Here is a 22,102-nt window from a genome sequence, read left to right on the forward strand (position 1 = left end):
GCTTTGGGGTGTCGTGGAGGGGAACGTGTTAGCAACGAAGAGCACCGGAGGACGGTTATATAAAAGCTGGGACAACCAGACCCTGGGACAACCATACCCTGGAATGCTGTGCCGCTATTAAAAATATGGTGAAAATGTGTATTTCTTGAAGGGGTGGGGGGGAAAAGCAGCTTATATAACAGGATGCATCAAATGGTATCATTTCTACAATCAATGATACACGTGTCCAAGGAGAAGCAGCCTGAAAGGGCTCAGGCCACGTGCTGATGGCGGCCCTCTTCGCCACCAGGCACTCTAGGTGGTTTTCGTTTTCACCTTTCCGCTCGTACTGGAGCTGAATTTTTGGTCAGAAGTTTGCATTATTTTTATAGTCAGGACAGAAAATTGAGAATGTCAGGGAGAAGGCTCAAATCTGATTAAAGATTTGAAGACGCTATAGATCAACTGCTTTCCTCAACTTTCGAAGTCCAAGAATGCATAATTTTAAAGTGAATTTTAATATTCTACTACTATGATACACTGTAACTCGAAGCAGGTAGGAAGGGAAACCAGTGCCTGCTATGATGCCTTGGGGCACGCTGTGGGATTTTAAAGCTGGATGGGCCCAGAGGGATCACCCAGCCTGGTGTTTCCCACAAAGGGTTCCAGGGAACACCTGGTCTGTGCGCTCTTATCTGGAGAACCAGTCTGGGAGATAGCGTTCCTTCCCTGAAAGAGGAGTTCTGTGACCAGATGACTGGGGAAAGCTGAGGCTGACATAACTACATCAGGTTCTCACAGGTGTCCCAGTGCCCCATCCTGCCAGTGTGCTCGGTGGCTCTATGGGAGGAGGGCAGGGCACGCAAGTGTCTAGAGAGCATCTGGTGACACTGGTCCCAGGAAGGACTCATATTTGGCAAATAGCACTTTTTAAGATAAGTGTGGCTTAGAGGGACCAAGTGACCTCTCTGAGGCTCCAAGAAGCCGTCCCCATGCTTACAAGCCAGAGGAGCCCTCAGACCCTATGCACACGGGCTCATGCAGGTGTGTGGGGATGCAACTGGCGGCATCGGGGACCCTTAAGAGAAAAGCGGGGAAGAAGAAAGTCTGGGGGAAGCCCTCTGCCATCACGGCTTCAAGGGTCTTTTCTCCCTGCTCCGCTCTCTGTGCAGAGTAGAAGCAAGGACAGGATTCTGTTCGAGGCCCTTCCTGTCAGGTGGCTTCCTCCCTGTCTTTAAGTCATAATCCTCCGTTTGGAACAGCTAATCCTCACCATGGTAACAAAGAGCAGTGTTACAAAGGGGGATGGCCATCAGGAACGACCCTGAAGTGAGCTCGAAGCAGAGCACGGTCTCTGTGGGGACTCTCTGGGGAGCAAGCAGGCAAAGCCGGGTCACCTGGGGAGGGAAGTGGAGTGCACTCCCTCCCGGCTGGGTGGGGCAGAGGAGAAGAGTGGACAGATAGACAGAGCCCCAGTCTGTGGGTCTCCTGGGGAAAACACCCAGAGTACGGCAGGTCTCAGGAAACCAACGGAAGAAGGTGGAAGAAAGCTTGGCCACAGAGGCCCACCTACCTGACCCATGACATCCTCATCATATGACAGTGTCAGGCCCAGGTCAGCAATGTCCCCATCGTACCGCTAAAGCAACAGAGAAAGGACAATGTAGGGGCCAAGGAGTGCTGTGTCCTTGAAGAATTTAACATTCCCCTCCTGTGACGTCTGCTTGGACTGTAACCACTGTGACGACCGTACAACTTGAAGCAAAGGAAAAGGCCACTCACGACTGGGAGGAAGGAGGCTGTGGCGTTGGTCCTGGGAGGAAGTGCTCAGAAGGGGACACAGGAGCCTGTCAGGTGGCTTCCTCCCCGTCTTTAAGTCATAATCCTCAGTTTGGAACGGAGCGGGTCCCCTCACCAGAGCAGGAAATCCCATCCCACCCACAACGCTGGGATAAAGCTGAATCTCGAGGGCCTTCCCTATGCTGAGTTTACACCAGCACTCGGCTAAGCCATCCCGCCTTCCACACTGACCTTAATGGAAGTGAGGTTTTTATAGAACTCGGAGTCCAGAGAGGGCAGTTCGTCCACAGAGCTGTAGAAGACACTGTGGTGGTGCCCGAGCAGCTGGCTCAGGAAGAAGGACGCAAAGGGCACGTCCACCACGATTCCCTGGGAGAGAGAGACAGGAGCTCATCGTCTGCCGCCAGTGCTCCGTCTCGGTCATCCCACCAGGGTGGCTCAGGCTGCAGAGGGGGCTCTGAGGGCACCAACGACACCTCTAGACGCTCCATAATCTGGAGAGCAACACCTCCCTGTCGCCTATGCACACTGCCTCCTGCAGGCGTTGCGGCACCGTGGTTAAGAGTCTGGGCTTTGCAGACGCACAGCTCAGGGATCAAATCCCAGCTCTGGGGCTGCCAGGCCAGAGGACATCTCATCTTTGTCATCTGTAAACGGGGACCAGCACAGCCTCAGTTTTAAGAATCTGACGGGCAGGGTGGGAAAAGCATCCAGGAGGACGTAGTTGAGCTAGACCGAGAGGAGCACGAGGCCATATGTACGAGGCCCAGGTGTGCTCCAGGGCTGGAACATAGATCTGTCGGCCACAGCACAGCGTGTGTGGGACGGAGGTGAGTGAAGAGGCTGCGAAGGCAGGCAGGGCCGGATCAGCAAGTGCTCATAAGCCTCCTGGAGTCTGGATTCTATCCTGAGGGCAGCAGGGGGCCCTGGAAGGGTTCTCAGCAGGTAAGTGACGGATATGACTTCCTGGGGGAATGGACTGGAAGCAGGGATACAGCCAGGAAGCCGTTACATAACACCAGGAACTGCGGGCAGGCTGTTCTGGGTGGAGAAGAGTGTATGTGCTGGAGAGATTTAGAAGGGAGAGGCAATAAAACGCCAGGACAGCCTGTCCCAGAGGATCACGAGGGTTAAGCGAGTTAACACTAGCTGCTCCCCAGGGCCCAGGCTGTCCTTTTGCCGAAGAGGGAGGAGACAGAGACCAGGCCCAGGAAACAGGGGGGACACTCACAAAAGCCAGGAAGTCACGCTTTTCAGCTGGCCCAGACTCCTCCAGGTCTCATCACAACTACACGGTCAAAGGAAAAACATGGCATATGCTCCAGCAGGGCCCCATTGTTTTTGTTTTGTTTTGTTTTAAAGGGGAGTCAACTGAGAAATTGTCTCCATTTTGCACACTCGGAAACAAAAGCACAGAGAATGAGCCCAGGCCACCCCACCAGTCCAGGGCAGGAAGGGGACTGGAAGGTGTCTGGACTCAGATGGGGCACCTGACATCATCACAGCAGGACCAGGGCTGTTTACACAGAGAGAACGGGGGATCATTCAAGTAGTCCAAGCATGTTCGCCCCTCACAGCCTCCCTCTCAGCCTGCCCCAGCTGTGTTGTGGGCTCTTTGCATCTGGAAGGCGTCCTGGTCCCCCTAACTCCTGCCGGGCTGTGTGAGGTGAGCGCTGCCCACCTCCTGGGCGCCTGGACTCGGAGCTAGACAGGGCCCTTGGGGCGTGGGGGGGGCACAGTCCTCTGGGCTCTGGAGCCCGCTGCGAAGGCCACAAGGACGGGCTGCTGCTGAGCTTGAGCTACAGCCTCACTTCCCTCCCGGGAAGCAGAGCCCTCAGGACAGGGAGTCAAAGTGCCCCACTCAGCAGTGAGGAGATCAGGAGCCTGTGGAGTCCACGCCGCCCTGACGGAGGGACCTGGAGGGGACACTCAGAGCCCCTTCCTCCTAACAGCAGTGAGGAAGGCAGCTCCGACGTCCCCTGTGACCAGGTGTAGGCACCACAGGAGATGTCTTAGCTGCATCACCTCATCTACCATCCCCAGCGCCCTAATCACCCAGCTCTGTTACCCCCACTTCACTGACGGGAACAGGGCCTAAAGAAACACAGCGACTTGTCCGGCAGTCACATGGTGAGCGGGGAAGGCTGGTCTCGGCCAGGGGCTGTGGGCTCCATTCCCCAGTCCCAGGCACCTCAGGCCCACATCAAAGCCCTCGCTCAGATAACCAAAGATCCGAGAGCAATGCTAACCACCACAAACCCCACGAGATGCTGCCCTTCTGCAACTGGACAGCGCCTCTGGGAGCCTGGCGCCAGCAGGTTCGAATTTAGCTTCTCCCTCTTAACCATGAGACTGTGGACCAGAAGCCTCCGTTATCTCAATCCGACGTGAACAGGATAGCGGCAGGCACCCCACAGGACTGCTGAGAGGACTAAATGAGATAAAGCGTGGAAAGCACCCAGCGTTTCTGCCCAGTGATCTTGGTTCCCGTCTCTTTTTCCTCGACTTTATCTAACGACAGGTGGCTGACACTTTTCTGCCTGGTCGCACACATGCCTCAGGTACTTACACCATTTTATTTTCAAGTTCCACGCTCCTCAACGTGCCTACCTCATACACAGCCTTCCCCAGCATCTTGCCCACAAACTCAAAGAGCTGCAGGTAATTCTCATGAATGTAGGACGTGGGCGAAGGGTAGAGTCTCTCATCCCCACTGGTTGTCTGCAAGGCAGAAGGAGGGCAGAGGCAGGGAGGTGAAGTGCCTTGCCACGAGCAAGCCCAGGCCTTCACTTCTCGTCTGTCACCGGGAATCTGGCTGCTGTCAGCCGTGCCCCCGCTCCCCTTAAATACCTTGAACAGGTTGAGAGCCGGGTCGAACACCCTCTTGATGATTTCTTCCAAGAACTCCTTGAAAACACCGTCTTGATCAATCCCTGCCTCGTCCACCCCGAGGTCATTGACAAACTTCACGCGGATCACGCCCTTCATGGCGTGCTGGGAGAGCTGCCGGAGCTGCTCGTAGCCGTCCTGCCAGGGGCAGAACGATAGCCCATTAGGAACCCAAGGCCCCCTGCATAATTCAGGGCTCCCTCCTCAGAGCTCCCGCTCCCCTGGGTGAAGCCTTCTGAGTGTCATTACTGAGTGTGTCAGGACGCATGGGTGTGTGAGAAGAGCAAGCAGTTTTCACCTGCTTCTCAGTGAGAGCCTGTTCAAAGAAAAATTCATTTTGAGGATGTGACTTTTACCACTCTTTGGTTAGGGAGACTGCCCTCCAGAGGATGCAGAGCAGTGAGACGGAGAAATCAGACAAGATGAGTCATGACAAGCTCTCGGCCACCAGACAAAGAATGGAAGAAACTGAGACGAGATCGCCTCTATTTTAAAGCTAAGACTCTTCTAGCTCACAGTTTAAAAAAAAAACAAAAACCTGAATCAATCAAATTTACAGAATGCTATAAGATGAAAAATAAAAGTAAGCCCCACTGCTTGGCTCCTGGTAGCTTTCCCCAGATCGTGAAAGGCTGTGCGTCATGCTGAGGAATTTAAGTTATGTCCTGAGGGTGATAGGGAGCTACAGAAGAGTTCAGGCAGAGAGTGACATGGCTGGCTTTTTGTCTCAGGGAGAGCCTTCTGTCAGAAGCAAAGCAGAGGGATGGCGGGAGCAGGGAGATGAGGCAGGAGTAGGGCGAGGAGAGCCCTCAGCACAACCTCTGGCTTGCGGACAGCTCCCTTAAGACATGCGGCCATTAGGCCCATCTCCCTGTCTAGACTCCAGGACCCAACCTCAGGGTTCTCCCACTAAATCACCGTGTGTAGTCATTTCTTGATTCTGACCTGTCGAGGTCTTCCAGGCTCCTGACTCTGTCACTGAATGTATTCCGGGCATGTGGGCGCTGACAGGCAAGCTGCATAGGTTTCCATTTCAGAGCAGTGATTATAAAAACCAGTGCAGAACAGGACAGCCCAGGGATAAGTCCTTTGGCCCAGCATGAGAGGACCCATCACCAGGGTCAAATTGATGCCTTAGGTTACTGTCACACAAGTGACGAATCAGCTACAACATCCTACTGAGGCCACCCCGCATCTCTCGCCACCGGGTCACAAGGCAGCACTCCCAGATGCTTTGCTGACGTCAGACCACGTCCGCAGCACCCACTCGCCTGCCAGTCTGGCTCCTTGTCGCAAAGCAAATGAGGCCAGGATGGCAAGACCTGTTTTGGGGAAGCTTTGCTGCCTTCCTGCTGATCCCACTTCCCTTGTGTTCACTTACTGACCCAAAGGACTGTGCCACGGTGGCTCCCCACCTAACTTCGGAGTTGGGCTCCAAAGTTAGTGAGCAAGGGAAAAAAATGACCTCTGAAGTCCCCTAGGTCACCCATAGGAACAAGGACATGGTTTTGAGCACACAACCCTGAAAAGTACTTTTTATGCACATGAAATTCAAAAACCATTAAGTTAGATGAAAAGAAGAGAAAAACAGGAAGTCATCATGCAGCTGCTGCAGGATTTAAATCATTCTTGAATTTAAGATAATTATCTTGGAATCGAGTCGGGGACGGGGAGAGAATTCTAACATGTCCCTGCTCGCCTGCAGGATTCCCTCTATTCTGCTTTGAAGTGCTGCCTCCCTAACGCTGACACGTGTTGGGAGGTGCGCGATTGTCAAGTAGAGTAAATGAGACAGTGCAGGTGAACCCACTTAGCAAGCGGCGAGCCCACGGCAGGTGCTCCAGGAATGCTGGATGGACTCACATCACAGTTTTGCTGGATCAGCTCCACTTCAGCCTCCCCTCTGAAATGTAGAGAGGAATTTGCTGCCTGCCTCCTCTGACATACTTCCTGTTGCACCCCTGCCCTCTGGGCACTGGGTTCGCTGCACAGAGAATTCTGTCTGAGCCCCATGGGATGGTGAGCGGGGACAGGGCACTCCTCTTCTCTACTGCATCTCAAAGAGCAGACACAGAACACTGACCTGGGGACGGGAGAGCCAGCTTCCAGGTCCGGCTCTGTCACTGACACCTCTGGCCCCAGTCCTGCCTTTGACAGGGCAAGGGTTTGTCTATGGTTCCTTTCAGTTCTGCTGGAATTCCAGTCCCCGGTCACCCTCTGTGAGGGGAGGCCTTCCTGCAGGACTTTAGACCATCACCTAGGAGCCTAATACAGAAGCCCCACCTTCAGTACAAACCATAAAAAAGGGGACAGGATAAAAAGGAGTCTCATATCAGCTTTTTGATGCCCCCTTGTGTCCAAATCAAGCAAAGGCCACTGGGTCTCAAGTTCTAATAACCAAACCACTGAATCCGGAGGACCACTGGGTAATTGAATTAACGACCCTCTTGCCTTCCTCATTCAATATGAGCACCAGTGATCAATTTCATGACATGATCTATTGCAATGAAACATAAAGAGGAAAACAGACTTTGCCTAAACCCAAGCAAACATTCCTCCTTTGATCCTGAGGGATGCGTTTAAAAGAGCGTGGAAGGGGAGGGTACAGCCCCATGGCAGAGCGCATGCTTTGCACGCACAAGGTCCTGGGTTCAATCCCAGTATCTCCATTAAATAAATAATTAGGTAAACCTAATTGCCTTCTCCACACACACACACACAAATTTTAAAATAAAAATAAAAAAGCAGGCCCAGGCTAAGCGGATATCTGGTGAATCTCCCAGAGACACCTAAGGAGGGAGTCGGGGATTCTGCAGCTCTCAGGAGACATCAGTTTCCCCCAGCTCAGACTCCCCGCTGTGCTGGCCACATGGGAGTCGGGGTGGCAGGTGCTGGAATGGAGGCGTTTAAGAGGCAGGAGAGGTGCATCTGCATCTGGGCCCAACGAAGAAAGTGCTGGAGAAGGGAGTTCTCCAACACAACTGGGCTTTTCCTTCTTCGAGTCAAAGCAGAGGCTGCAAGCTGGTGGCCTGCAGGACGAATTCAAGTGGGCAGACAGGTGTTCTCTGGCCTTCCAGGTACTTTACAAAGTCTGGGGATTTCACCAAAACCCGAAATTCCGGTCTTCTCTTAAAAAGCCAGAGCATCATGGAGCTTAAATCTCCACATGGCCAAGGTCAGGTGGCCTCTCCTAGGGGCACGTGTTCTCCGCCTGCCTACCCTCTCCCACGCCCCAGTGCTGACGCTGGTTGTCAGCTGTCATTTATCAACTCACTCATGGGGTTGATCCAAGGGCTATATTTCCAGAAAAACAGGAGGGAGCAGTGGAAGTGGAGGATAATTCTATTTGTTGAGCACACACACAAAAGGCTCCTGGGCTGAGACACTCCCAGCTGGCATTACTCAGTCCCATGGCAGCGGGGCCCCAGGGGGCACCTCCATTTATCTCTACTTTTAAGAATGTCAAAATCATCTGTTTACCGCACGTTGCCTCTCCCCAGCAGACGTCAGTGTCAACCACCAGTGGTCAGAGAACTGAGACAAGCTCTCTAGGAAGCAGCCACAAACACGGTACAAATGCCACGAGGGAGAAATTGAAACTGGGTGGGGAAGAAGGGCGGCTGCTCATTTGCTGGTGGCTGGCGATGCGGCCGTGTGCTGTCCTGGGATCCTGTGACTGTCCTACACTGCAGAACGTGGCTGGTGTGTGATAAAAGGTCTAAGGAGTAAACATGGGCAAACGAATCAAGCCAAGCCGCTCCTGGGAATGGGTGCTTGGGACTTGGTCACCCCATGTGCAGGAGCAGTACAAACGGGGAGGCTGTGCACTGCACAACCCTGGGGAGGCTGTGGACACATAATGTGGACACTGCAGGTGCATACATTTATTATGACAATGTTACGAGGTCTTGTTCCAATAAAATCGATATTTTATGACAATTTCCTGACACACGGAGGACAGTACTGTGAGGACAGGCCCCTATTTCTAATTTACGTGAAGCAGCCGCACAGTGGGAACCCTGGACGCTGGGTTTGGCTAAGGTCAGCCACTTCACATGCTTCTCCTAAGTTTATGTCCACAAAGAACTTGTGGCTCTGTGATGGATGGACTTCCCGTTACAGCTCAGTAATTAAAACCCCGCTTCCAGCCTCCAGACTCAGAACTGGAGTCTGGGCAAAGTGCCTGCCTGGACAAATGGACTTGGCACCGACGCGAGAATGTCTGTCCTCATTTCAGAGGCACAGAGCGTCTGATGCTCTGCCCTCGTGGGGTCACGAGAGGGAGGTGCTGCGCTGTGGGTCTCCAGCACTGAGGACAGGCTTCATCAAGCAGCTCTCAGAACAGGTGGCAGGACAAAAGGGCCCTTTCCTGCCCCCAGAGCCTTGGTTTCAGTGTCACTGGGTCACGGAGCGGTAAGAACAGTTCAGAGGGAACAGACACACACGCACAGAGCACACTGCCTTGCCGCAGGCGCCTCACCTCCAACATCCGGGACCGGCGGATGGTGATGTGTGTGACGTGAGGGGAGGCAGAGCTGGTCTCCACGAGCCCCAGCTTCTCCTTCTCCTTGGTCACCATGTTGCGGAACAGGAGAACTCTCTGAAACGAGCGAAGGGGAGACCGGAAACTGGGTCAACAACTGCGGATCGCCCAGGGCACATTGTACAAAATCAACGAAATTTAAGCATGTGAGAGGCCCCCACAACGGGCCACTCTGATGTGTGCTACAGGTTAGAAGTGTCCTGTGAGAACAGTAAACATTCCCCCCAAAACGCTCCTGGGAATGAGAAGTAGAGCCGAATACGTGCCAAGGGAGAGAGGTTCCAGGAGGAGTGGCTGCAGCCAGAGCCCAGCTATGACCAGTCTGGGAGAGAACCATTCACCTGGTTTAGTCAACGGGCCACCATAAAAACCTGGCGGCAGCACGAGTTACAGGGGCTGCTGATAGAGCCGTGCCTGCTTTAGAGGACATTTATATCATGAATTTAAAAAACAGAAACGTTTCAAAGGTAATTTTTTTCACTGTCAGAAAAATTTTAAATGCTGCTACAGTATAAAGGTCCCTGACTTTTTAATCTGCCTCCTCTGTGTCCTCAAGCACACCGCAGTCCCACCAGTAACATTTCTCAATAATCATTTAAAAAGAACTCGCTCCAAAAAAAAAAAAAAAACCAAAAAAAAAAACCAAACTGCCCCCCACCAAATTAACACAACATTGCAGATTGATATACTTCAATTCAAAAAAAACAAAACTCCCTCCCATTCTCAAGATTCTGACAAGTCCCTTTAGGAGAGCATGACCTTTGACCCCATCCTGGGTTTCAGAACCACTGCAGGAACGGCACCCAAATCATGGCAGCAGAATGGATAAATAACTCCAGCCACAGCTGCCTTTTGAAAAATGTAAACCTCCCTCAAAGTCAAGAGCGTCATTAACTACGAATAAGAGCAGCAGTAACAGTAATGATGACGACAGCGTTAGAAACCAGGCCAGCTGTACTCCAGGGGCGGCCAGAGCACGTTCACGCGGTCACCCCACCAGCTCTGACGTGAACCCAGTGTACCGGAAAAAGCAACTGCCAACAATCTAGGAAGAAGGGGGATGCATCGATGGAGGGACTACCCAGCGAAGGAGCGCGATGTGGCTGGTTTACAGAAATAAGGCCTGACGTGCTCTGAGTAATGGCCAAAGCTCTCAGGGATCCAGGCAACGCAGAAGGGAGAGCGTGGCCTGAGGAACAGCAAGGGAGGCTGGTGACGCAGACGGAGGGCACTCTCGCCTCTGCTCCGCGGTACCGGAACCGGAGACAAGTAGTTGTTCAACGGGTGTGGGGCCAGGTGACACAATCACTTCCTGTGACCCCCAAATCTTTAGCGTGATCACCTGAACAAGGGGTGCTGCTTTCTGGAACATGACGCAGAAGACGAGCCTCACATCCAGGCTGAGTATGGGGCAGAGACAGTGGACACACAGACAGAACTACAGAGGCGACCACAGGACACCGGCCTCCCAGGAATCCTGGGCAGACTGGACAAGGCTGTGGGTTCCCGTGGGGTGTGGAAGAAGGTGTGGGGCGACCTTAACCAGCTCTCACGGGGAGAAGACCTTGGTGACCACAGGGGACATGCGGATAAGGATCGTTACCCTCATTTTGCAGATGAAGAAACTGTCACTCGAGGTCACACAGCTGGTGGATGGGGGAACAGAGCCCACACACAGACCACCACACTACAGAGCTCCTGCCCACCGCACGTGGCGCTAGGCTTCTAGGCCAGAACAAGAGAGAGAGAGGCCTCAAGTCCCTGTGGGGAGATGGAGTGCACATAAACGTGTAAAAGCAACATAAAAGAGTGCAGAGGATGAAGTGCTGTGTGTGAAGCGGGCGGAGTGGAGGCTTTTACAAGTGTTAATGAAAATGATAAAGGCGTTATAAGCCAACCACTCAAGTGAGATCAAGAAAGAGGGAGAGGTCCAGCGTAGAGGGCAGATGGCATGATGGTAACACATGAGAGAAAACGCAGGCCTGGGCTCCGGCCTCCGTCCTCTGGTCTTCACACTCCCTCGGGCTCCTGGCCACCTTGTCCCCACCTGTGAATGCAGTTAGGCCATCTGGGTGCTATCTGTGTGTCAAGTCTACCTCCAGCTCAGTCTTCTCCCTTGAGCTCCAGACCCACACATCTGTTGGTCTTGAGGAGCTGCAGACGCATTGCGTGCTACCTGTGCAAAGCTGACCTGACCAGCACTTCCCAGACCGGCTCCTGTCCGTGCTCCTTCGTCCGGGAATCACTCTCTGCAGCATCTGGGCACCCAAGCCAAACCCTGAGCATCCTCTGCATTACTCCTCTCCTTCCCCTGAATGTCATTATTCTCTTTTAAAGACATGCCACCTCCTTAAAAATCTCTTGACCCCCCTTCTACTCCTGTGGCCACCGAGTCCAGGCCCGTCTGCCATGACACCTGCTCTAGCCAGTCCCCGACGCTACGGCCAGAGGATGCTTCTGAAGCAGAGCTCTGACAGGTGCTTCCAAAGCTGAAAACTCTCCAACGGCTCTGGACAAAATCCAAGCTCCAGCCCTTGGTTTACGAGGCTGCAGCTCCGACCAACGTCCTCAGCCTTTTTTCTCGACTTGCTCCTATATGCTCTCTCCAGACCATCCACCTGGTTCTTGAACAGCACCATATTCTCTCTCACCTGGGGCCCAGCAACACTGTCCACTTCTGCCTCTGGAGCCTTCTCCTGACCCCCTTCCCTGGGGGCCCACGGTACCCATCCCCAGAGCACGCAGCCCGGCACCCGGACTGCCAGTTCACACCGTCTGTACCCCCAGCACTTAGCACAACACCGGGCACAGAGTCAGAGCCAAGCAGATGTGCATTTACCGAATGAACCATCTCATCTACTCATCTCCCAATCGCTCTCAGGAAGACGGACAGTCAGGAACCACGTGGTGGAACAGAAAGACGCACAAGGAGCCCAGCTCTGGGCGCAACTCACGTTTTTGTGAGGAACGACGTGCGGGATATACTGCAGGATCAGCTGCGCCCGTTTTCTGTCCTTGTCGAGTTCTTGAGAGAGCACACTGGGTTTGAGATCCCTTAAAATCGAAGACATGGGTTTGGGATCATAAAATGAGAAAACCATTCTCTAGTGCAGGGCTGGCCCGCTGCAGCCAAGTCCAGCCTGTTACCCGTCTTTGTAACTAGTTTGAATGGACCCCATCCCACCCATCCATGACGTACTGTCTCAGGCAGAGCTGAGTTGGTGCAAAAGACACTGCCTGGTGTGCGAAGCCTAAAAGACTGACCATCTGGCTCTTTACAGAAAACACGTGCCAGTCCCCACCCAAGGGCCACAACTTCATGAGTTACCTAAGAGTTGATGTGTCACTGGGAAAAAAAGGGCAGACATGATCTTATGTTTAGCTGTTGCATGAGGATTTCCCCACCCCACCTCCCAAAAACCTAGCTGTGGTTTTTACCCTGCTAATTCTGCTGATAGAAACTGCCATTTAATGATCTTAGCCTGTGGCTTAGTTCAGCTGAAAGAACTTTTCTCCCCAGTTTGCACAAGAAACATCCGCTAAATGCAACTGGGCTCTATCGTCATTATGGAGCTCTACTGTCTTTGGCGTAAGTCCTAACAGACGAGCCTGTGAGGCGTCTGTCCTGACAGGTGCCTCACGGGAACAGCGGCGCTCCTCAGGCAGATGAAAGGACAGGATGAAGAGAGGGGCAAACTCCTCTCTGCCCTAAAACACGAGCACTGAGCACCCAGGCAGCACCGCTGCTGGCAGCGGAGTAGAGGGACTCGGGCCTCCACAAACCCCCCTGCACCCCGAGCTCACTTTCGCAGCCAGTGGTCGTCGGGGGCGAAGCGCCGCCGGCAGTCCCGCTCATACAGCACCATCAGCCACCCGTGGACGGACTGGAACAGCTCCAAGGTCCCGCCCTTGGCGTTCTCTGTGGGGCAAACAACCAGGAGAGGCACAGTCGTGGGGCTGATCAGAACTGGAGGGGGTGGCAGGACAGCCCGTGTCTCCTCCCGCGGTCCTTCAGGCCCAGTGACGCCTTCATCTCCCTTATGTTGAACTTTATACGGAACCAACAGATTTAAAAGGCTCCCTGGGCACATTCCATGGGCCTGCAGGACCCGGGAATTTCTTAGACACAATCACTTATGCTGCCTCCCACTCGTGGGTCAGGCGAGGATCTTTTTAATCGAAGCTTTGTACAAACAACTGGAGACACTTCAAGAGGTAGACTGTAACCTGAAGTGTGAGCAGGCACACGTTTCATCTTCGTGGAAATCAACTCAAAGAATCAAAAGGAGACTCAGGGCAAAATTAATCCTCATGAATAATCCTTTACACCTGCATGTCAATCCTGAAGGATGCCTGGGAGAGAGACTTCCATCACTACACTGCTATCTTAAGAGTTCACAGATAGAATGAAGAAATAAAACTACTAATTATGTGAAGAATGTGCATTTTCAGTGAACTCTGACAGGTAGTAAGGCTAAGAATCAGCTGATGTTTCAGATTCTGAACTCCCCAGTGTGGCATCAATTAAGCAATGGCTGACGTCTTCACTTTACCTACGATTCCGTCCCAGATCATCTTAAACACAAAGGAATTCAGAAAAGAGGAGATGGTGACCAGCTCTTCCAGTTTGAATGAAATCTGTTCTTCATAAACTTCGATGTCATCAAGGATCCTAAATCGGACAGAAAATTATTCACAATTTCCCACTGAGAAAAGGCGGGAAAAAAAAAATCTGTACCTCTTACTAGGCAAAATAAGGTTAAGACACAAGCTCTACCTTTCAGATAAAATTTACAGATAATATAATATTTAGGATTTGCTTCAAAATAATCTGGGGGGGGGGGGTGAGATGAAGCAAAAATGGCCCTGAGTTGGTAATAACTACTGAAGCTGGTGACAGGCACATGAAGGCTCATTGTACTATTATCCCCACTTTCTATTTATTTGAAATTGGCCATAGTAAAAAGTTAAAAAATACAATTAAGAAAAAAATAAATAAAAAGCTCCACTCTAACAGACACTAGGAGCACTTAGTAGTTACTTGTTAAATATTTGAGCGTGAATGAATAAATGGCTGAAAGAATATAGGAATAAATGAACCACCTAAGATGTGGCTCTATCTGAAAATTTCCTAAAACTATTCTATTCACTTTAGAGCCTGACTAACTCTCAGGTCACCCTTGACCCAGCAATTAAGGGTGTCTCACCAGCCCCTACAGACCCCCGCTCTCGCCTCCAGCTGCTCACTAAGCCCTCCCTCTGTGATTCTTACCCAATCTGCCACCTCCATGTCCCTAATCCCCTCCGGCCAGCGTCTTCTAACCTGAATGTAACTGCCCGAGGTCCATTCTATCTTACAATTCTTCACCAACCTTCTGGAGAAAAAGTGGAATAAAAGAATCCCAAGTACACACACAGGCAAATAAGCTTAAAGAAAAGGAACTGAATGGGACTAATGTGTGTTAACTTCCCACAGTGCCAGGCACCGTGCTCCTGACAGTCCTTGTCTTTTACTGCCTCTCCAGATTGGTAATACTGTCCCCATTCTATGCTGAGGAAACTGAGGCTCAGAGAGGTCAGGCCACTTGCCCACAGTCAGCTTGACAACGACAGGAAGGAGAGCCGACACATACCGAGCTCTTCCTGTGCCAGGGCCTCTGCCAGCACTGTGTGAGCATTATCTCTTCCACATCTTCTCACAGGGCTGAGAGGCAGGTGCTATGAATTCCCATCTACAGATGAAGAAACCCAGCCAGAGAGGCAGAGCCCCTTCCCCGCTGGCCCAGGGTGTCTCAGTGACTGGCTGAGCCAGGTCCTGCACCCTCGTTCTGGAATTTTCCAGTTAACTACCTAGCACAGCGAGTAAATAAATGACTGAGGTGTGGTTTGAATCCAGCTCCAGGAGATTCCAAAGCCCACACTGAGTGGTACTGTCCCAGCTGCCCTGAAAGGATAGGAACTAAAAATTGCTGAAGCCCTACTACGTGCCACCCACTCTGTACATGTCCTGTCTAATTCTTCAAAGGACAGGCCCAAACATTTGCAGTAATTGCATCAGCAACTGCTTCCTTGCTGACACTGTAATTTGGTCTCTCCACATTCTAGGAAAAGAATGCAGCCTCGCAGCCGTCAACCTACGTGATGAGGTGCCGGGAACAGTCACAGAACAGCATCAGCATGGCCAAGAGCTGCTTGGACTCTTCAGTGTCACTGCTGAGGCATTCCAAGAAGAGCTTTAACCCTCCGTGGGGCCCCAGCTCACAGATAAACGCCCACAGTTTGGGCAGCAGGTCATCAAGGTAAGTGAGACCTGGAAAAGGACAGAGAAACCCAAGCTTCAGGTAGGGCTCCACCCGGTCCCTTATCTCTCCTAGCCACTGGGAAAATAAAACACTTAAACCAATCTGTGATCATTTAATGTGTGTGGGACAAAAAAGGTGCAGTTACAAGGAAAAGCATCTCCATGAGAACCACGATGATCAAAGCACCTAGCATTCAGCGGATGCTCGCTATGTGCCAGGTACCATGCTTTACACTTCACAGGCACCATCCTCTCTCCACCTTGTGAAACCCAGTGTTATCTCCATTTTATAAGGGAGGAAACTGAAGCACAGGGAGGTGGAGGAATTGGCCCAAAATCACACAGCCAGTAAGAGTCAGAGCCAAGCACAGAACCCAGGTCTGCCTGTTTATCATTTAAATCAGGGATCAGTGAACTTAAATAAAATCAGAAACAAAAGAGAAGATGTTACCACTGGTACCACAGAAATACAAAACATCGTAAGAGACTAATGTGGACAATTATACATGAAAATATTGGACAACCTAGAAGAAATGGAGAAACTCCGAGAAACATAACAACCTTCCAAGAAAGAATCATGAAGATGTATTACTAGTAAAGACGTTAAATCAACAATCAAAAACCTCCCAATAAACAAAAGTCCAAGACCAGGTGGCTTCAATGGTGAAGTCAACCGAATAGGAAAAAAAGAATTAATACTAATCCTTCTCAAACTCGTCCAAAAAACTGAAGAGGAGGGAATGCTTCCAAACTCATTTTACAAGGCCAGCATTATCTTGATACTAAAATCAGACAAGAATACCACAAAAAAAGAAAATTACAGGCCACTATCCCTCATAAACACAGATGTAAAAATTCTTAAGAAAATACTAGTACACCAATTCAACAATGTATTAAAAGGATCATACACCATGATCAAGTGGGATTTATTCCAGGGATGCAAGGACAGTTCAACACCTGCCGATCAACGTGATGCACCACATTTACAAAATGAAAGATAAAATCTTAACGATCGTGTCAATGGAAGCAGAAAACGCATCTGACAAAACTCAACATCCATTTCTTATAAAAACTCTCAATGAAGTAAGTATAAAGGAAACGTACCTCAATATAATAAAGGCCATGTATGACCAGCCCACAGCTACATCGCTGTGAAAAGCTAAAAGCTTTCCCTCTATCAGGAACAAGACAAAGATCCCCACTCTCAGAGCACCACGCTTCTCAGGGAAGCGGCCTGAGGCCCCAGGCCTTCCACACCACCTTTCTGCTCATGCCCCCACACAGGACACTCGTGGAAGGGGTGTGGCATCTCTGCTGCAGGCCTAGTAGGCACCTTTCACTCATCAGAGCCAAAAAGAACTCTCAATGCCCACAAGCCTCCCCCTGACCCAAGTTGGTCATCCCTAGCTCAGCAAACAGCCCCATCATCCATACAATTGCTTGGGCCAGCAATCTGGCATCATCTTTGAAACTTTGAAGCCTCACTCCCCGAAATCTAATCCATCAGTAAGACACGTAGACTCAGCCTCTACAACGTATCATAAACCCTCCTGCTTCCATCTTTACAGTCCAGTGGTTCTCAACCAGAGAAAATTTTGCCCCCCAGGGGGCATTTGACAGTATTTGGAGTCATGTATGGTTGTCACAAGTTGAGGGGAGGTGCTGCTGGCATCTGTGGGTAAGGGCCAGGGGCTGCTAAACATCCTACAACAGAAAAGGACGCCCTCCATAACAAAGAATTATCTGGCCCCGAACGTCAACAGTGCTACAGCTAAGAAACCTTTCTCTAGTCCAGGCCTTCGACGTCTCATTATTTTATTGTCACAGTGCCCTTCATTATATTAAATACGTTTTCCCCTTGCTTGTGACTGATTTCCCTACTATTAGAATGTAGTCCCCTTGGGAACACAGACCCTGGCTGTCTTCTTCCCCTCGGGGTCCGCATGCCTGGCAGGTACAGGTGCTCTATAACTATCTGAAGATGAGTAAGGTCGTGGGAAAGGCAGACGCAGCAGCAGTTTGACTTAAAAAGATGTAAACTGCAACAGACATGTTCTTAACCCTTTATGGAGTAAACAGCTTCAAGGCCTACGGACTTTTTGTCTTCATAATACCAATTCAGACTAACAAGTCCTGCGCTGCAGCTTCCAAGCCCTGATGCCCGAGTCTCTGCTCACAGTGAGGACTTTCTTCCTTGCTCGGCTAGAAAGAAAACTGCTGGGCATATCCATGCAATGAGACACTACGTAGCCAATAAAAAACTGAGGTTTTTAAAGAGCTTTTGAGATAACAAAATGCCAATAAAGCGATTAACGGAAAGGGAAGGATAAAACTATGTGTATTTCAATTTAAATACATATGTATGTGCACACTCAGGAACAGGTGGTCATCATGGGCTGCGGGACTAAGAGCGGTTTAAGTTTTCTTTTTTCTCCTTCCTTGTCTTTTCCAGTTTTCTACTCAGAAAAAAAAAAAAAAAAGAACTTAAAAAAAAAAAAAGCAAGTCATACTTCATAATGAAAATAAAAGCCAGGTCACAGGAATGGACCAGAAGTGTGAGGCTTAAGGTGAGAGCTTGAGCTATTTAACTGAGGTAGACTGACTTCTAAGAAGAACAGCTCAAAACTATCCTTCAAAATCTATTTTCTGAATCAAGGGAACCAGGAGAAAAATCAGCCTCTTCTAAGGAAAACCTGTCTGGCACACATGAGAGATGGCAGCGGTGGCCCGGGGACTCCAGACCTGTGAGTATCTGCAGCCGGATCTGGGTCAGTGTCGTCAGCGAGGTCTGGTAGAGGACGCAGATGTTGCAGACCTTCTGGACCTCCGCGGAATCAACACGTTTACCCCCGACGGGCCTGAGAATGTTCCGAACCGACGCGGACTTCTGAAACGCACGCTTCAAGAGAGCTGGCACGTAGAAAAGAAGGCACGTGTGAGCAGAAGTTCAGCCACCTGCCAAACCCCACCCTGGAAAGGGAAGGGCGTCTCAGTAAAGCTCCTAATTTCCAGCCAGAGCCAGACTGGGTGACGGCTGCTTTGATTCACACCATCTCTTTGGGATAAATTAGAAAAACACTACGACAGGTTTCTAGTTGGAACTTAAAGACCACTTCAGAATATCAGAAGATTTTTCCAAACAAGCCAGGCATATTTGATTCTCATGGCAGCTTCTTTTATCGTAAGTAATTAACTTCAGAACCCACGAAAGTAAAACTTCTGAAAACTATATTAGGGGAAAGGGGCAAGGGTAGGGGGGCCTGGTTGATTCCCAGTTTTCTGTGCTCTTAGAGGGGAGGAGCAGTGGCATCGTCAAGTACTCACATTCACTCCGGGGTTGCACCTTTCTTTCGTTTTACACCTTCCCATTTATATCCTGTTGAAGTTACACTGAGTCCGTGCTCAGTGACAGCTATAAGATGGAGCTTTGTGACACACTGGGTGGTGGAAGAAAAGCCTCCCTGAACCTGGAAATCTGTCACAGGTAGGTAGCTGCACTGAATTATGTGTTAACGCCACTGCCTTCCTTTTATCAGAGTAGGAAATAAGAAACCTTTCCATGGAACCCATTATTGACCCTGAGATGGAGACGCTGCCAAGGTGGTAGCCTGGTCAGTGACCACTGTCCCCTGTATAAGGAGCCCCACGTGGGAGATGTCTTTTATGATTAGGAACTCAGAAAAGCTCTACCTCCCCTAAGAAATGGGTCTTCTTCCTTCTTTCTATTAATGAGAAAAAAGGGTCCACCAATCCCTTTTCATTTTTGGCTACTACAATTTCAGAGCCAAGTGGACATTCAGAGATAAGCACGGCAGGCCTCAGGGACCACCTGTGGACCTTCTCTATACATGATCTGGGTTTTGTTCACCCAGTTACATTTCCCTAGTCCTCGTCTCCCGTCCCTAAGGACTTCCTGTCACTGTTCTGCTAAACGGGAACCTGATTTAAGCAGTCTCAGAATCTTCGCGGGAAAAGCTGGAGGCCACAGGACAGAGGGGAGCAGGCACGCAGGGCAGTCGGAGGCTGCACTTCGGGCGCGGAGAGCCCCGGGCCAGCCGGCTCCCCCACTCACTCTTCACAGGAAGCACGTTCTGCGGGGACGCGGGTTGCACGTGGGCTGGCTCCGGGTTCTCCAGCAGCTTCTTGCTCAGGATGTCACTGAAGAAAATCCGGATCAGAGGCACCCCCCACAGGAACTGCAGCTGTTTGGTGATCAACGGCATGGACTCATTAAGGCTAGGAGAGAGGAGGGCGGGCGCGTCAGACCCACCTGACGGACAGCCAGGGAAGGCCCACGTGGCCACTCGGAGGGGTAGCTAGGGACAGCCACTCAGCAGGGCAAATGTGATCATAAAGAAGTGGGATCCGCAAACTGCCGCTGAGGCCAGGATGTTTAACGCCCGGACGTCTTTCTCGCTCCACCCAGGCTTCCTGTGCGGCCAGCAGTGTCACTGCTCTACCCTGGTCCCCGGCTCCACGTGTCCTAGTCACCTTCCAGACAACCTCCATCTGTTCTTCATCCGAATTCCATCCTGGTTACCACCCAGTGGACAAAGCTGTCTGAGGCCGACTGTGCTGTCCTCCTTTTCGTAGTTGGCCTGCAGGCCTGGCCCACCGGCTCCGTGACTCACCAGCCTAAGAGTCTCCTTGCCTTGGAGTGCACCATTCTCCACCCCCAGCACCCGACGCACCTTCCTGAAACCAGCCTTCACCACCTCCCTGTTCCAGACCTTGTAAGGCTCCCAGTCTTCTAGCATCACAGTGGTGACAGCCACCCCCTCCCCCAAGCATGGGTAGGTCTAGTGGCAGAGCCTTACCTGCATTATTGCATTCAGTCCTCTGAGACCACCCTATCAGAGGGCTGTGAAAATTACCCCCATATCTCAGCTGAGGAAAGTGAGGTGAAGCGACTTGTCCAAGGTCCCTCAGAGAAGAGGCAGTGGAGCCGAGGCCAGGCCGTTCACCACTGCGCAATTCTGCCCATCCCGGCCCCCAACATCCCTCCCCACAATGTCCCTCCCGACTCTCTAGCACACGCTCTAGCCTCTTCAGATGGGCAGTCTCCAGGGGCACCAGCTGGCAATATTAACTTGATGCCACTCAGGTACCAGTTAAAGGGAGCGAATCTAGGGGTTTGTTTCCCTGGCCCTCACTTTTCTGCCTCAAGGGCCCTGCCAGGGACCCCAGTTCCCAGGCAGATATCTGACCAGGAAAACAGTCAGTCATCACAGCTGCCTCAGCTCCCAAGACCTGCTTCCTCGCAGCCCAGGGTGCACATTTTATTTTCAAATTTGTGATGCCACCTTTCTTAATCTCTCTCCTTTTTAATATTTTTGCGCTCTTAATTTAAAAAATTTAAATTTACACTCTACCTCCTGAAAAGGTTCTGAGGTGACTTCTATTCCCTTTGAATCATGTGTCTTATTTTAATAGCTCCAAAATACGGCAGTCTAGGCAATCAGTAAAAGTGGTACTGATAGACAAGGTACATAATTTACTACAGGAAAAGAACAAAATAAAAAATAACATGACCTCATTTTTTGTGAAAGAACTATTATATTTATAGGTAGGAAAAAGGCTGAAAGGATGTTCACACAGGTTGCCTTTGGGTAATAGCATTAATGGAGAGTTTTTGTTCTTTTTTGGCCTTATCTATATTTTGTACAATAAATATACACTGCTGTTGACATAGTATACAATCTTGGTTACTGGGGAAAGGGGGTGGGAAGGGATAAATTTGGGAGTTTGAGATTTGCAAACGTTAGCCGCTATATACAAAAATAGATTAAAAAAAAAACAAGTTTCTTCTGTACAGCACAGGGAACTATATTCAATATCTTGTAATAACCTTTAATGAAGAAGAATATGAAAATGAATATATGTATGTATATACGTGACTAGGACATTGTGCTGTACACACACAGAAACTGACACATTGTAACTGACTGTACTTCAATTTTTAGAAGTATATATATATATATATATACTGCTGTTGTAATAAGAAACAAAACAACGGGAGCAAGAAAGACAGAGGGAGAAGTGGTGGGAGAGAGGCAGCAGGAGACAAGAGAGACAGTGCTCTGCCTTGGGGACTCACCCATAGTCCACGGATTGGGAGAACCAGCCAAGGACAGGGTGCCAGTGGGTCAGGTTGGACTTCTTCTGGGACACATACTTCTGACAGTAGCAGAGCATCTGGGTGAGTAAACTCACGAACCCGTCCGTCTCCTCCTCTAACACTCTGGGGCTGAGGGAGCCCAAGTGCAGGAGGTTGCCTACAAGGAGAGAAGGCTGAGTGTGAGGGGCCCAGACAGACGGGCTTCGTCACCCGCCCCGCCCTGCTCTATGCCTGGGGCTCAGGCGGCCACGTCTCCATGCAGGAAGAAATTCCACATAAAGGGGACCATCGGTGCTAGGGCTGCAGTGTGGTGCAGGGCTTAAAAACACGCTGACCCAGCTCAAATCCTGGCTCTGCCAAAGACGAGCTGGGTGACCCTCAACCCACCTCTTGCAACCACTTCCTCATCTGTAAGACTGGATGCGAGGAATTATATGAAGTAACGTGCAAAATGTCAGGCATACAGATTTTT

At 50.7% G+C, this 22,102-nt stretch overlaps 1 protein-coding gene across 4 annotated transcripts in view; it reads right to left on the bottom strand.

Moving 5' to 3' along the window:
• Nucleotides 1-22,102, bottom strand: part of UBE3B (ubiquitin protein ligase E3B) — a 47,366-nt gene that overhangs the window by 7,410 nt on the left and 17,854 nt on the right. For 2 of the 4 annotated variants that reach the window (XM_045523068.2, XM_045523067.2), the window contains 13 exons: nt 21,610-21,787; nt 19,585-19,748; nt 18,255-18,422; nt 15,350-15,521; nt 13,765-13,883; nt 13,016-13,130; nt 12,166-12,265; nt 9,149-9,268; nt 4,630-4,806; nt 4,390-4,500; nt 2,256-2,426; nt 2,011-2,148; nt 1,553-1,618 (listed from right to left, as the gene is read on the bottom strand). In XM_045523068.2, the coding sequence (XP_045379024.2) occupies nt 1,553-1,618; nt 2,011-2,148; nt 2,256-2,426; nt 4,390-4,500; nt 4,630-4,806; nt 9,149-9,268; nt 12,166-12,265; nt 13,016-13,130; nt 13,765-13,883; nt 15,350-15,521; nt 18,255-18,422; nt 19,585-19,748; nt 21,610-21,787 (1,799 nt within the window). Of the gene's footprint in view, nt 1-1,552; nt 1,619-2,010; nt 2,149-2,255; nt 2,427-3,010; nt 3,068-4,389; nt 4,501-4,629; nt 4,807-9,148; nt 9,269-12,165; nt 12,266-13,015; nt 13,131-13,764; nt 13,884-15,349; nt 15,522-18,254; nt 18,423-19,584; nt 19,749-21,609; nt 21,788-22,102 lie in introns of those variants that run through there. The other 2 variants (XM_010963576.3, XR_012503574.1) reach the window with 2 other exon arrangements.

Source organism: Camelus bactrianus, chromosome 32 (genome assembly GCF_048773025.1).
Source record: "Camelus bactrianus isolate YW-2024 breed Bactrian camel chromosome 32, ASM4877302v1, whole genome shotgun sequence".
Taxonomy (NCBI): Eukaryota; Metazoa; Chordata; class Mammalia; order Artiodactyla; family Camelidae; genus Camelus; species Camelus bactrianus.